This window comes from Macrotis lagotis, chromosome 1 (assembly GCF_037893015.1).
Source record: "Macrotis lagotis isolate mMagLag1 chromosome 1, bilby.v1.9.chrom.fasta, whole genome shotgun sequence".
NCBI lineage: Eukaryota > Metazoa > Chordata > Mammalia > Peramelemorphia > Peramelidae > Macrotis > Macrotis lagotis.
In genome coordinates this window covers 928,042,957-928,056,691 of record NC_133658.1, presented here as the reverse complement: position 1 = coordinate 928,056,691, position 13,735 = coordinate 928,042,957, and the positions used below count along the sequence as shown (strand labels likewise).

Here is a 13,735-nt window from a genome sequence, read left to right as displayed (position 1 = left end):
AAAGGTACCAGAGACAGCGAAGTAATTTCAACACTAAACATGTTCACATAAAGCAGTATAGTATCCACATTCTTAGAGGAGAAGCTAATTGAGTTACAGGAAGACATAGACAGCAAAAGTCTAGTGGTGGGGAATCTCTACCTCTCTCAGAATTAGATTAACCAAAAAATAAAGAAAAAGGAAGTTAAAGAGGTGAATAGAATGTTTAAGAAACTTATACTTGATCAACCTCTAAGAGAAAATTGAATAAGAATAGAAAGGAACACACCTTTTTTTTCTGCAGTGCCTGGCATCCACACAACCATTGACCATGTATTTGGGCATAAAAACTGCATAATCAAATGCAGAAAGGCAGAAATATTGAATGCACTCTTTTCAGACCATGATGCAGTAAAAAGCACATTCAAGTCCAAGGGCCATGGAGAGATAGACCTGGAGATAATTGGAAACTAAATAACATAGATTTAGAGCATAAGTGGTTCAAACAAGAAATCATAGAAGTGATTAATAATTTCATCCAAGAGAATGACAGTAATCAGACAACATGCCAAAACTTATGGGAGATAGCCAAAGTAGTTATTAGGGTAAATATTATATTTCTAAATGTTTACATAAATAAGATAGAGAAGGGGGAAATCAATGAACTGGGAATGCAATTATAAAAGTTAGATAATGAACAAATTAAAAATCTCCAATTAAAAAAGAAATTAGAAATTCTGAGAATTAAAGATGAAATTAACAAAGTCTTAAGGAAGAAAAATTATTAAGTTAATAAATAAGCCTGAGTTGGTTTTATGAAAAAAATAGATTAGGCTTTAGTTAATTTGATTTAAAAAAAGATAAACCAAATTAAAAACCAGTAAAAGAAAACTAGTATTAAAAATTAAAAAGGTGAATTCACCACTAATGAGGAAGAAATAAACATTCAGAACTGTTTAACTGTATGCCTATGAGTTTGAAAATCTTAGAGAACATGATGAATATTTACAAAAATATAACCTCAGGTTAAAAGAAGAGTAAATTGAATCCTTAACTATCCCCATTTTAGAAAAGGTTGTTGATTAGAGAAATGCAAATTAAAAAAATCTCTGAAGTACCAACTCACACCTATTAGATGGGCCAATATGACTAGAAAGGAAAATGATCAATGTTGCTGAGGGAAAAGTGAGACAATAATGCATTATTGGTGGAATTGTGAACTGATCCATACTTTCTGGAGAGCAGTTTGGAATAATGTCCAAAGGGCGATAAAACTTTGCATATCTTTTGATCCAGAAATACCACTACTGGGTCTCTATTTGGAAGAGATCTTGAGAAAGGGTAAACATTCCACGTGTATAGAAATATTCATAGCAGCTCTTCATTATATAAATATGTTTTTGGTTTCCCAATTATGTATTAGTTTGTATCTATCATTACTTGAAATGGTTTTGAATTTTGCACCCCCCCCCCCATTCCCTTGCCCCTTCCCTCCACAGATGGCAATTCGAATAATCTGCATAACAGCTTTTGGTAGTGGGAAAAAATGGAAAATGAGGGAATCTTCCATCAATTGGGGAATAGTTGAACAAATTGTTATATATGTTTGTGATGAAACACTATTATTCTGTAAGAAATCATGAGGAAAGACTTACATGAACTGATGCTGAATAAGATGAGCAGAACCAGAAGAACATTATACACGCTAACAAGATGGGTGATGATCAACCATGATGGACTTGGTACTTTCAGCAGTACAATAATTAAAGACTTACATCTTGTTTTGGAAAATACCATCCATATCCAGAGAAGGAACTGTGGAGTTTAAATGAAGCCCAAAGCTGATTATCTTTAATTTTTCAAAGTTGTCTTCTGTATCATGTCATTTTTTTTCTCTATTATTTTCCTTTTTCGATCCTTCTCTCACAACATGATCAATATGGATCTATGTTTAGAAAGGTAGAACTTTTTCTCAGGGGAGGGAAGAAAATAAAATGTAAAATACAAAACATTGCAAAAAAAAAAAAAGGTTCACTAAAATCCTCCTTTGCAGGTAGTTGGAAAAAGAAATAAATGTTTAGTATAGAAAAAGAAGAAATAAAAGCAATTATAGAGCCATAACAAAATATTTTAGCTCTCTCAAGCTCGATTTAGTAAATATTATCTCCTTCATTTGGATGGAAACAATTTCATACCACTCAGTTTAGTTCTTTAATGGCATTTTATGACATTAACATTCCATATTTCTCTCCAGATAAAAATTAATTTCAGGGATTTAGAAGATATAATTTATTTTCTATATCCTCTATTCAGTCAAATGTCTATAGAATACATTTGTTCTCTAGAATGTACATTTTTGATTGCTTTCCACAAATTCATCAGTTTTCTTAAGTTTCTTTTTTTGCTGGTTTTGATGAAGTAGCAGATCTTCTCTCTTTCTCCTCCATGTTCTCATAGTCAGTAGAAATTCACATTAAGACATTTTTCAACTTTTGTTTCAATAGAAAATAGCAAATGTATATGTTGGTATTCCAGTGAACTTTTCAAAATTCCCAGTGTTGGTTCTGATTCTATTAAAGAGTTTTAGATTTAGGTAAAGCCCTTCTTTTTCCTTCAGTTTTCTCCTTTAAATTGATGAGCATTGGCCTGCATCAATTCTGAAGTGTGTTTTCTCTTTTAAGTTTTCTGAGTTTTGATGTTTTAGGTGGTGGTGACATTCAAGGATGTGGCTGTGGACTTCACCCCAGAGGAGTGGAGCCTGTTGGATGATGCTCAGAAACAGCTGCACAAGGATGTCATGCTGGAGATTGCTCAGAACTTGCTTCTCTTGGGTAAAGACCATTTCCCCTGGGAGCTCTAAATCTGTCATTAGTAGGAGAATCTTCACTCCCTCCCTAATGTAGAGGATTGGTGGCATCCATCACTTCTTAGAAAGGCCAAAGTGCCGACCTCCCTTTTGAAGAGACAAGAATCTGCTGCTGCCTGGTTTTCTCAGGAGAGTTGTTTTTGTTGTGGGCTAGGGATCTTGGAGTTTACTTTGTAGCTCCTGAAGGTTTCTCCTTTTTCATCTGAGTAACTTTAAGTGAAGGACCAAACCAGTGATCCTGAATCTCAGACTTGGGATAATCTCAGGCAGTGCAAGTTTAATCTCTGCCTGGATATGAATTTTGCCTGCAAAGTCTCTCAGCATAGATCCTGTAGCTTCTCCTTGAAGATGGGCAGTGAAGGGACCCTCTGTCTCCTTGGCTCCAGGTCCAGTGCTCCCTCCTCTGCACTATCAGCTGCCTCTAATTCCTAGCAAATGAAAGCAATGGAATATGACCGTTGCTCTATGAGGGAGTAAAGAAAGTTGGAATTTTCTGATTCCAAGTTGATGCCACATTTTTTGTTGTTCCTCATCCCATAACCCTCAAAGTTCCTATGAATAACCTTCCTGGACACTTTCTTTGAATCTTCTTTGAGACCACTTTGTGATACTTGCTTACATTCCACTTTCCCCAATGAGGAAGAAATTACAAGTTTCTTTCCATCCTCATTCCCAATTTATTTCCCATGGCCAGGATTTCCAGTTCCTAGAGAAAATTTATTCATCCGCTTGGAGCAAGAAGGTCTGAGGATCTCCTGTCCAGGTGAGTGAGTGACTGATGTGTGTATGCTGGGCCCCAGGTAGCTTCTGGATGTGACAGGAAAGAAGTTGTTGTAGACTTGGGGGGTTGGAAGACCTGACTGTTATTCTTTTTCAGATACTTTTTTAGCAGTGAGATCCTGGGCAAGTCATTGAAACTGTGAGACTCAGTTTCCTTATTTGTTAAATGAGGGACTTAGACTCCCTGAACTCTCATTTCCCTTCTAGTGGTAGTTCAGAGATCCCATTCAAAGTCTTTGTTGGCCATTTTGGAGTATGGCATTCCCCTGCAACTATCTAGAGAGGATTGAGATTGTCTTATATGTTGTCTTTCATAAATCAAGAAGCATTTTTTAGGCGGCTATGATATGCCAGACCCTTTACTAAGCACTAGAGACATAAGGAGATTCCTTGTTCCCAAGAAGTTCACAGGCTCATAGGAAACATAACAGGGCCAGAATTCTATAAAACCTGCTTTATCCAAGGTAAACTGGAGCCAGGTAAGAGAAGGAAGATTAAGGGGATCTGGATGAATCTTAAGAAGAAGGTGGGGTTTGAGCTTGTATTTCAGAGAAGCCAGATCGAGCATTCTAGGTATGAATTATCATTAACATGGGGAATGGGACAAATTTCCCCATAGATAGTAGGGTGACCCAGCTACTTGTCTATAAGAAACAGCTTTGGTACAAGGTTTCACATTGAAAGGGTAGGAATGTGCCCTATTCTATTATATATATTGCAATTATGCCTCCAAGTCATTCCTCTCTATATCCTTTGATTCAGTGATAACCACAAGGAGACCTCTAAACTAAAGAGATCAAAGATATAGAGGGTCAAAGCACCCTGCACAAGAAATGGTTATAAATGGGGTTCATTGTTGTTTTAAAAAGGAAACTGGAAACAAAGGTGATACCCCTGTATTGAGAAATGACTGAGGAAGTGATGACCCAAGAAATTAATGGGCCCTTGTGGTCTGAGCTGATCTGATGAATGGCTCAATTTCAGAGAATCTGATCAATGCAGTGAACAGCTATGACCCCAGAGTAGAGTAAAATCTTCCTGAATCTGGGTTTGGGAATCTCTTCTCTTAACCATCTTGAAAAGTATATTGGGATTCACACTGGTGAGGTAACTGTAAGAGACTACCATTCATCCATTTTCAGGGGTGTGTATATCTGAGATATCCATCTATTGTACCACCAGCTGTATTGGGCTTTCAAAGAGAATAAAATGATATGGTCTCTTACCTAGGTGTGAAGGGGAAAGTGAAAGAGAATTTTACAAGGTCTTTAGAAGGATAGAAATTTCTTTTACCTTAATAGTTTGCTTACCTGTCCACAAAAAGAATCACTAAGTAGAATGATAAAAAATTTTGTAGTGGCTCAGTATATTTTTGTAATGGACTAATTAGTAGCTTATTAGTAGTTAGATTGGCTAAGTAGTTTAGTAATTGATAAATGAACATTTGGGGGAATTGCATATATTTCTTTTGAGATTATTTTTTTTTTACAAAACTATGTTTCCTTTTTGAAAGCAAAGCTCTTTAATTTATTGATTGACTTCTTTTACCCTGCACCATAGGCTACTTTCTCCCAGAAACTACTAAAGCTTGACTTAGGTAGCCAACCAGTTCTTCTAAAAAATTATCCTGCAGTTAGTATAGGTATACAAGTAGAAGATAAGTAATGATTAATAAAATTGATAAAAATATGATTTCTGTAGTGTATGTTCGTATGCAGTTGTTGATGAATTTTTCAGATGCTGGCTAGTGATCCTGATCAGGGAACCTGTCAGCTGTCCTTGTAGGAAAAAAATCTGTTTGTAAGATTTTGTTCTGTTTGATTATATTGCTGATGATGAGATTTGATTACAATGTTATTAGTGAAGGAGGAAATCTTCTGGTATAGGGAGAGAAATCAAGTAGGGTTCTTGAGTTTGAGATGTTCTAGGAAAGAATCTAATTTGACCTCAGATGAAGAAAAACGATTGGCATTCATGATGACGTTTCCTCTTTAGCAACCAAAATATCATGTTGAATGGACTCTTCAGTGAAATTACATCATCTTTTTAAACATGTTAGATAAAGATATTATAGATAGTAGATTGAGACAAATTGTGAGCCTTTCTGTGATAATTTACACAATACCATGGAGATTTGAATAGATTTTATGATAGATAATACCGAAATTTTTTTCATGACAGTGGAGAATAATCTTTGTCTCAAGTTGACTTGAAATTTATACTGAATGACTACACAATTGGGCATCAAAACTAGTCTATACTGAATTAGAAAATAATAAAATTGGCATCATGCAAATACATTTGATGAAAATACTGAAAGTCCAATGGAGAACATCCTATCTAGTGCAGTGGATGTCACCAGGTTTGAGTTCTAATCTTTGATGCTAGGATTGGGGTCAGTTCACTTGGCCATTCTGATCCCATGGCCCAAGTTGTAAAGTATGATGACAAAGCTAGCTCTGCAGTTGTCTCAGGTTTGTCGTGAGGATCTAACACAATTGTGTTTGGATTTCCTTGTGTATTCAATTATCCTGTAAGTTTAAACTTAAAGCATTTTTAAGTGATTGATTCTGCCCATATAAGTTTGAAGCCTCTTTTTTTGACTGGGGAAATTGAATGTCAGTTACTTTACTTTCTGCTAATTGAAATAAGAGGATATATTTATATTTACCCATGTATGTGTATAAGTGTATGTATTTGTTTCTATCAGATGGAGCCAGGTTTGATGAGGAGATGAGTAGAAATCTGAAAATGACGTCTTGGAATGGCAATACTTGTTACAGTGAAGAGAGGGCTAATCTGGGTAAACATCAGAGAACCCACATTGTTGAGAAAGGATATAAATATACACAACATGGAAAAACTTTCAATAAGTGTTCTAGTATTACCAGATCTAAGAGAATCTACCTTGAGGAGAAATCTTATGAATGTGGAAAGACTTTCGTGTTCAACTCCAGTCATGCTCAATATCAGAGAATCCACCATAGTAAAACACCTTACTTCTGTAATCATTGTGGAAAAAGTTTCATGCAGCGCTGCCGTCTTGCCGCACATCAGAGAATCCACAATGGAGAGAAACCTTATGAATGTAATCAGTGTAATAAGACTTTCAGAGAGAGATCCAGTCTTGCAGTACATCAGAGAATCCATACCGGAGAGAAACCTTATGAATGTAATCAGTGTGGAAAGGCTTTCACACAGAGCTCCAGTCTTGCAGTACATCAGAGAATTCACACTGGAGAAAAACCTTATAAATGTAATCAATGTAGAAGGACATTCAGAGCAAACTCTGGTCTTGCCGCACATCAGAGAATCCACACTGGAGAGAAACCTTATGAATGTAATCAGTGTGGAAAGGCTTTCAGACTGAGTTCCAGTCTTGCTGATCATCAGAGAATCCACACTGGGGAGAAACCTTATGAATGTAATCAATGTGGCAAGACTTTCACACAGAGGTCTGGTCTTGGGGAACATCAGAGAATCCACACTGGGGAGAAACCTTATAAATGTAATCAATGCGGAAAGGCTTTTACACAGAGAGAGAGACTAGCTGATCATCAGAAGATCCACACTGGAGAAAAACCTTATGAATGTCATCAATGTGGAAAGAGTTTCTTCCATCTCTCCAGTCTTGCTAAACATCAGAGCATCCACACTGGAGAGAAACCTAATGAATGTAATCAATGTGGAAAGATTTTCATTTATAGCTCCAGTCTTGCCAAACATCAGAGAATCCACACTGGAGAGAAACCTTATGAATGTAATCAGTGTGGAAGGTTGTTCATTCATAGCTCCAGTCTTGCCAAACATCAGAGAATCCACACTGGAGAGAAACCTTATGAATGTAATCAATGTGGAAAGACATTCAGAACGAACTTCAATCTTGCTGAACATCAGAGAATCCACACTGGAGAGAAACCTTATAAATGTAATCAGTGTGGAAAGGCTTTCAGACTGAATTACAGCCTTGCTCAACATCAGAGAATCCACACTGGAGAGAAGCCTTATAAATGTAATCAGTGTAGGAAGACTTTCAGACAGAGTTCCAGTCTTGCTAAACATCAGAGAATCCACACTGGTGAGAAACCTTATAAATGTAATCAATGTGGAAAGGCTTTCACACACAGAGAGAGACTAGCTGATCATCAGAGAATCCACACTGGAGAAAAACCTTATGAATGTAATCAATGTGGAAAGATTTTCATTCATAGCTCCAGTCTTGTCATACATCAGAGAATCCACACTGGAGAGGAAACCTTATGAATGTAATGAGTGAGCATCAGAGAAACCACACTGGAGAGAAATCTTATGAATGTAATCAATGTGGAAAGACTTTCAACAGCACGCCTTGAGGAGGCCACTTAACCCCAATTGCCTTGTGAACCTGCCCACCCCCCAAAAAAATATCCAAAAGAAAATGACAGGTTCTACAAGAAGTTTTCCTGTCTAATCAGTCAGGTTCTACATTGGTACATAAGTGTCATTGATTTGATTTATGATTCTCTAACCATCCATAAAGTCTGTTCTCTGTCAGAACCAACAAAGTTCCAGGTAGTAGCCAGACCCCTCTCTCCTTGCTAGTGGATTTGTGAACCTTCATCCTTAGAATAAAAATAGAGTAAAAGGAAAAGTTAGGTTCTACTGGAAGTTTTCTTGTCTAAGATAAAGGGTGTTGAGAACTGTAGGGGGAGTTCAGGGAAAGGGCAGCTTGGCTTGCTCTGAGCTCACTTGACCCTCCTGCAAAAGTTATTCCTGTTCCTTGGTTTTATCAACTCATAAGAAAAGTGTTTGCCTGATAGAGACACATATGGTCTTCCTGGGAAAATGTTGAGCCAAGGGTCTTGGCCTTTAGCACTGCCTAGGACTTTCAGACTTTTCTCCTGTGTAAATGATTCGGTTTTCCTCTTTAACAATCTGTCTGGTGCTCTCATTAAATGGATTTGCTAGATTGCCCTGCTAGCAACCCCACCCTTGTGAAGCCCTCTCATTTATCTTCTGGGCTGCATTAATCCCCCTGCCTGACTGGGGGGGCTTTAATAAAAGGGGCCAGCCTCCTGCCTTCTCAGGATGGTCTTTGTTTCATTGTTGATTCAACTGGGAAAGTCAGACTTGCAGATGCACTTAGAGGGGCCCAGGCTAATTCACAGAGACCAAGTCCATATTCAGATTTATGTCTGGAGAGACACAGACCTACTTCTCAGTCTTAATTAATTTCAGTTTGGCAGTTGAATGCAAGGAGGGCAGAGGATCAGTGGAAAGGAGAGTTCTGATCAGGAGCCACTGAGACTCTGACCTGATCCCATCTGGGAGGCCACTACCTTTAATGCTTCTTGGCTCCCTCTTGGACCTTGGTGAAGGGGAGAGGGATAGAAAGGAAGACTTAAGAGGGTGGGACCAGCTGCTTTTCAAACTTCACCCTACCTTTTGTCTTTCTCCATCCCTTGGAGTTTCTCCCCTGAGGAGAGAGCCAGTGTCTGTGGGCCCTAATCTCTGTATATCCCCATAGGTCAGCCTCTTGCCCAGGGTGAAAAAGAAAGACCTCATTCCATCTGGGATCCTCTCCCTCCTTAGCTCAGTTTGCAAGGACCTTTCCTGACCCAAACTGGGAGAGCAGAGGGAATGGCCCTTGGGAGTCGTAGCCCTCCATCACAGGTAAGTGCAGTGTGTCCATCAGGGGGAGGGGAAGGGTCTGGTTAGAGAGAACCAAACCCCAGATGGATTCCTCAATTGTGATTTTTAATACCTATTGACTATCAAAATGTAGCAGCTACTTGAGTTCAGTTATTACCTGTGAAGAATCAGGTGTAAAAGAAAATAGAGATATATTAAAGAAGTTATAATTCTTAAGAAGAGTTTAATAAAAGCCTGGTGGATTGCTCATTCATTTTGGCAGGTCAGCTGGCAGGCTCAGCTGAATTCTGGAAAGGAAGAGAGAGAGAAAGGACTGGCAGGCATAAGACTTGGGTTTACCAGGCACATGGTGAAGCCCATGGTGCTTCATGTGATTTAAGGAAGAGCCAGAGAAAGGCCCATCCTGGATGGGAGGCCAGAAGGAGCCAGAGAACTAGAGGGGTCAGCGCTTCCTGTTAAATAACCCCCCATTGTAGGCTAGACAGAGGATGGTACTTGGGAGGGGTCTTCTACACTTTGGAGCAGGTAACTTCCAATGGCAATCTACCACTGTTGGTCTTTCCTGTCTCAAGGTACTTGGTGTCCAATTTTAACACATCATTTCCTGCCCGCCACGGTCCAGGCCAAGTTTAGGTGAAGGAGAAAATAGATAAGATACATCAGGGTGAAGAAGAGTATCCAAGGGAGGCAAAAATCTCAAGAGGAGGAGCTTCCACCTATTTAGCAGATTTTGTTTCTGCGAATTCACAATTCTCTATCTTTTCCCTGCATCAAGAAGACAGGATCTAATAAGTCACCCCTACCTTGTCCAATAAAAGAAGGGAGAGACCCCCTTTTCAGTACAAGGACAGGAGCTAAAAGGAGGTCTCCCTCAGTTATGCCAAGACCTCCACAAAGATGAAACTCCCCATCAGTATATTGGCACACCTTGTGACCTTTGAGGTAATGGGATGAGTTATTAAAGATCAACACTCTCTAGTATGGATGGTAGAACCTCTCCAAGGGGGAAGGCTCTTAAAATTTGAGGGCCCTGAGAAATCTTTTGCTTTAGAAACAAAGATTTTTTGCTGATGCTTTGAAGGAAGCCTAGGGGAGGAGAACATTATTCCCACCTGAAGAAACAGCCATTTTAAAGTCACTGAGTCTGGCAGGTCTTCATGAAGGATCAGTGAAACGCTGGGTCCCTGGTTCAGAGAGGAAGAACAAAAGGTTGAAGGAGACTAGAAAGATGGTCTGACCTTTTACATGTCGCCCACTTTCTGCCAGAGACCTTCCAAAGAACAGCTGACTTGGTTGTCTTGCCATAGTTCTCATGATCCACAGGTAGATCTCAAACTGTATAAGGTGGCAATCTTCAAAATCAACAGGTTCTTGCTAAATAGCAGAGTGATGGATCAGTGGACCAGACTAGACATACATCTCACAATAGTAAATGACTCTAGTTATCCAGTGTTTTTATTTGACTAAAAACTCCTGGGAAAACTGGTGTAGCACAGTATGGCAGAGCCATAAATCATCATCATCATCTACAGTAGACTAAGAGATGGGCAAAATGGCTGCAGGATTTCAACATAGTGTATGATCCCATAAACTGATTAGGGGTGCAAGTGATCATTTACCTGACAGTTTTACAAATAAGGGAAGAATTTATAACCAAAACTGGAATAAGGAACATTCTAAGACATGAAATGGCTTATTTTAATTGCCTTAGAAGATTTTTGGACCCACAAATTCAATGCAATAAAGGGGCAGCTTGGTGGCACAGTGGATAGAGACTGGATTTGGAGACCTGAGTTCAAATTTGGCCTCAGACATTTAATAATTACCTAGCTATGTGGCGTTGGGCAAGTCACTTATCCCCATTACCTTGCAAAAACCTAAAAAAAAAAAACCAAAAGCAAAAACAAAAATCAATTCAGTCAAGATTAGAAGTAAAATAATTCTCAGGAAAAATATTTTTTTGCAAGTGATTGTGATAAAGAAGTCATTTCTCAAATATCTAAAGAATAGAATCTAATTTGTTTAAATATGAAATAAAACTAGTTTTTCCATAACATAATAACGATAAAATTGATTTCACATGAAATAAAAACTCCACTATGTAAAGCTTCCTCTTTAAATTCAAAAGAAAATGATCATTTAAATTTATTCCCCTCCCCTCTTTTTTCTTCCCCTTCCATCCCTATTGCCCACCTCAGAGATGTCTATCACTAAACAAAAATAGAAATATATATGTAATACTATTCCATGCATTCTTCTACTTAACCACCTCTCTCTGGATGCAGATAGTGCCTTTATCCATAATTTGGATGTTAATAATAGTCAAAATGACTCTACTCAAAGTCATTCTTCAAACAATATTTCTTTTACAGTATACAGTGTTCTCTGGGTTCTACACAAAATACTCTTCATTATTTCATGCAAGTCTTTTTAACCTTTTTTGAAAGTATTGTGCTCATCATTTCTTATGGCACAGTGGCACAACTTGTTCAGTCATTCCCCAATTGATGGGCATTCGCAAAATGTCCAGTTCTTTACAGCACGATGAGAGCTGATATGAATATTTGAGAACACATAGGTTCTTTGTTTTTCCTAATCATCTTTGGAAATAGACTTTGTAGCAGTATTACTGGCCCAAAGGGTGTATGTATATTTCTTAACTCTTTGGTTATAATTCCAGATTTGTTCCCCAGAATGGTTAGATCAGTTGCCAATTCTTCCAATAAAGAATTAGTATGCCAATTTTCCCACATCCTTCTGATATTTGTTGTTTTTACCTTTGATCAGTTTAGGCAATCTGAAAGGTATAAAATGGTAGCTTAAGGGTGTTTTAATTTGTATTTTTCTAATTATTAATGATTTAGAGCAGTTTTTTTTTGTAATGAACTGCCTGTTCATCTTTTGACCATTTTTTTTAAATTGGCAAATGATTCATTCTTAGAGATTTGCTAAAATTCTCTCTCTCTCTATATATATATTTTAGTTATGGACCTTTCTCTGAGAAAGACTTTAAGTATTTCCCCTCAATTTTTTTAGCTTTCCTTTTGATCTTGGTTATATTTTAATATAATGTAATTGAAATTATCCATTTTATACCTAACTTTGTTCTCTTATCTTGTTTATTTATAAATTGCTCTCCTATCCAATAGTCTAAGATCTTGTAATATTTTTCTTAATATTTAGGTTGCCTATTTATTTTGATCTTATCTTAGCAAATGTTGTGAGATTAATCTTTGCCTAGTTTGTCATACTGCTTTCCAGTTTTCTCAACAACTTTTTTTAGCAAATAATGACTTGTCATAATCTTAAGTTTTTGCAACTATAAGGTTGCTCTAATTATTTGCTGCTGTAAAATGTGTCTACTCTGTGCCATTGATCTACCTTTCTATTTCTTAGTGCCATTTAGTTGGTTTTGTTTTGTTTTGTTTTTAGTTTTTTGCAAGGCAGTGGGGTTAAGTGGCTTGCCCAAGGCCACACAGCTAGGTCATTAGTAAGTGTCTGATTTGAATCCAGGTACTCCTGACTCCAAGCCCGGTGCTTTATCCACTATGCTACCTAGCCGCCCCTGTTTTTTGACTTTGTGTCAGTTTTATGGTCATCTTTGAATTAATGCATAGATAAAAATGACTACTTCACAAAACAAAAGAACAGATAAAGCTGGCCTTTTACAATAACAACCTGAATTTTATCTAACATTTCAAAGTTTACAGAATTCTTTCCTAACAACACACCTGGAAGGGGGAAGTAGGGCCAGTATTATTCCCGTTTTATAGATGGGCAGATGTGGTGTCTGAGGTTCAGAGACATTAAGTTAAGTTGCCTGGGATAAAAAGAACTATGATATTTTACTTGTTTCAGTCTCCAGCTCCATGCTTTTATTACAATACCATGCTACCTCCTATATCTATCATAGACATATATGATTTATATATGTATGCATATTTACATATATTTTAATAATTTCTTTAAAAAAGAATGCTTATTCAAGACTTCAGCATTCTCAAGTTCTTGGCAGTCCTTTTTTCTGCATCAGATGTAGGAGTAAACAATCAACAAATATTCATTAAGTCCTTATATAAGCCACTCACAATGAATACACAGAAATTAAAGTTTCTGCATCAAGTGTACATTCTATTTGCATAATGTATATAAACATACATAAATGAATGAAGTTTGTATGTTCCTATATATGCATTTATAAAAGTGTGTATCTATACATATATGCAAAATAAATAAAGGGGAATAGAGTGGAGTGGTTCAGTACTATCAGCTGCAGGGAGTAGGGAAGGGTTCCTAGGGGATGGTCCTTGATTGGAGCTCTGAAGAAAACTAAGGATTTTATGAGGTGGAGGTAAAGCGAGAATGCTTTCCAGAGATGAGAAACAGCTTTTGCACAGGCAGAGATAAAGAGAAGTGGTATATGTAAGGAATAGCAAGAAGCTAAGTTTGGCTCATATGAAGGGGAGTGATAGCTAGCAA

The 13,735-nt window shown here is 37.5% G+C and overlaps 1 protein-coding gene across 1 annotated transcript in view; it reads left to right on the top strand.

Moving 5' to 3' along the window:
- The window catches only part of LOC141510156 (uncharacterized), a 63,454-nt gene extending 54,177 nt beyond the window's left edge, over positions 1-9,277 (top strand). The window contains 3 exon segments of the mRNA XM_074220181.1: positions 2,684-2,810; positions 3,540-3,608; positions 6,336-9,277. Of these exon segments, the coding sequence (XP_074076282.1) occupies positions 2,684-2,810; positions 3,540-3,608; positions 6,336-7,888 (1,749 nt within the window). The 3' untranslated portion in view covers positions 7,889-9,277.
- Positions 9,278-13,735: the final 4,458 nt, after the last annotated feature.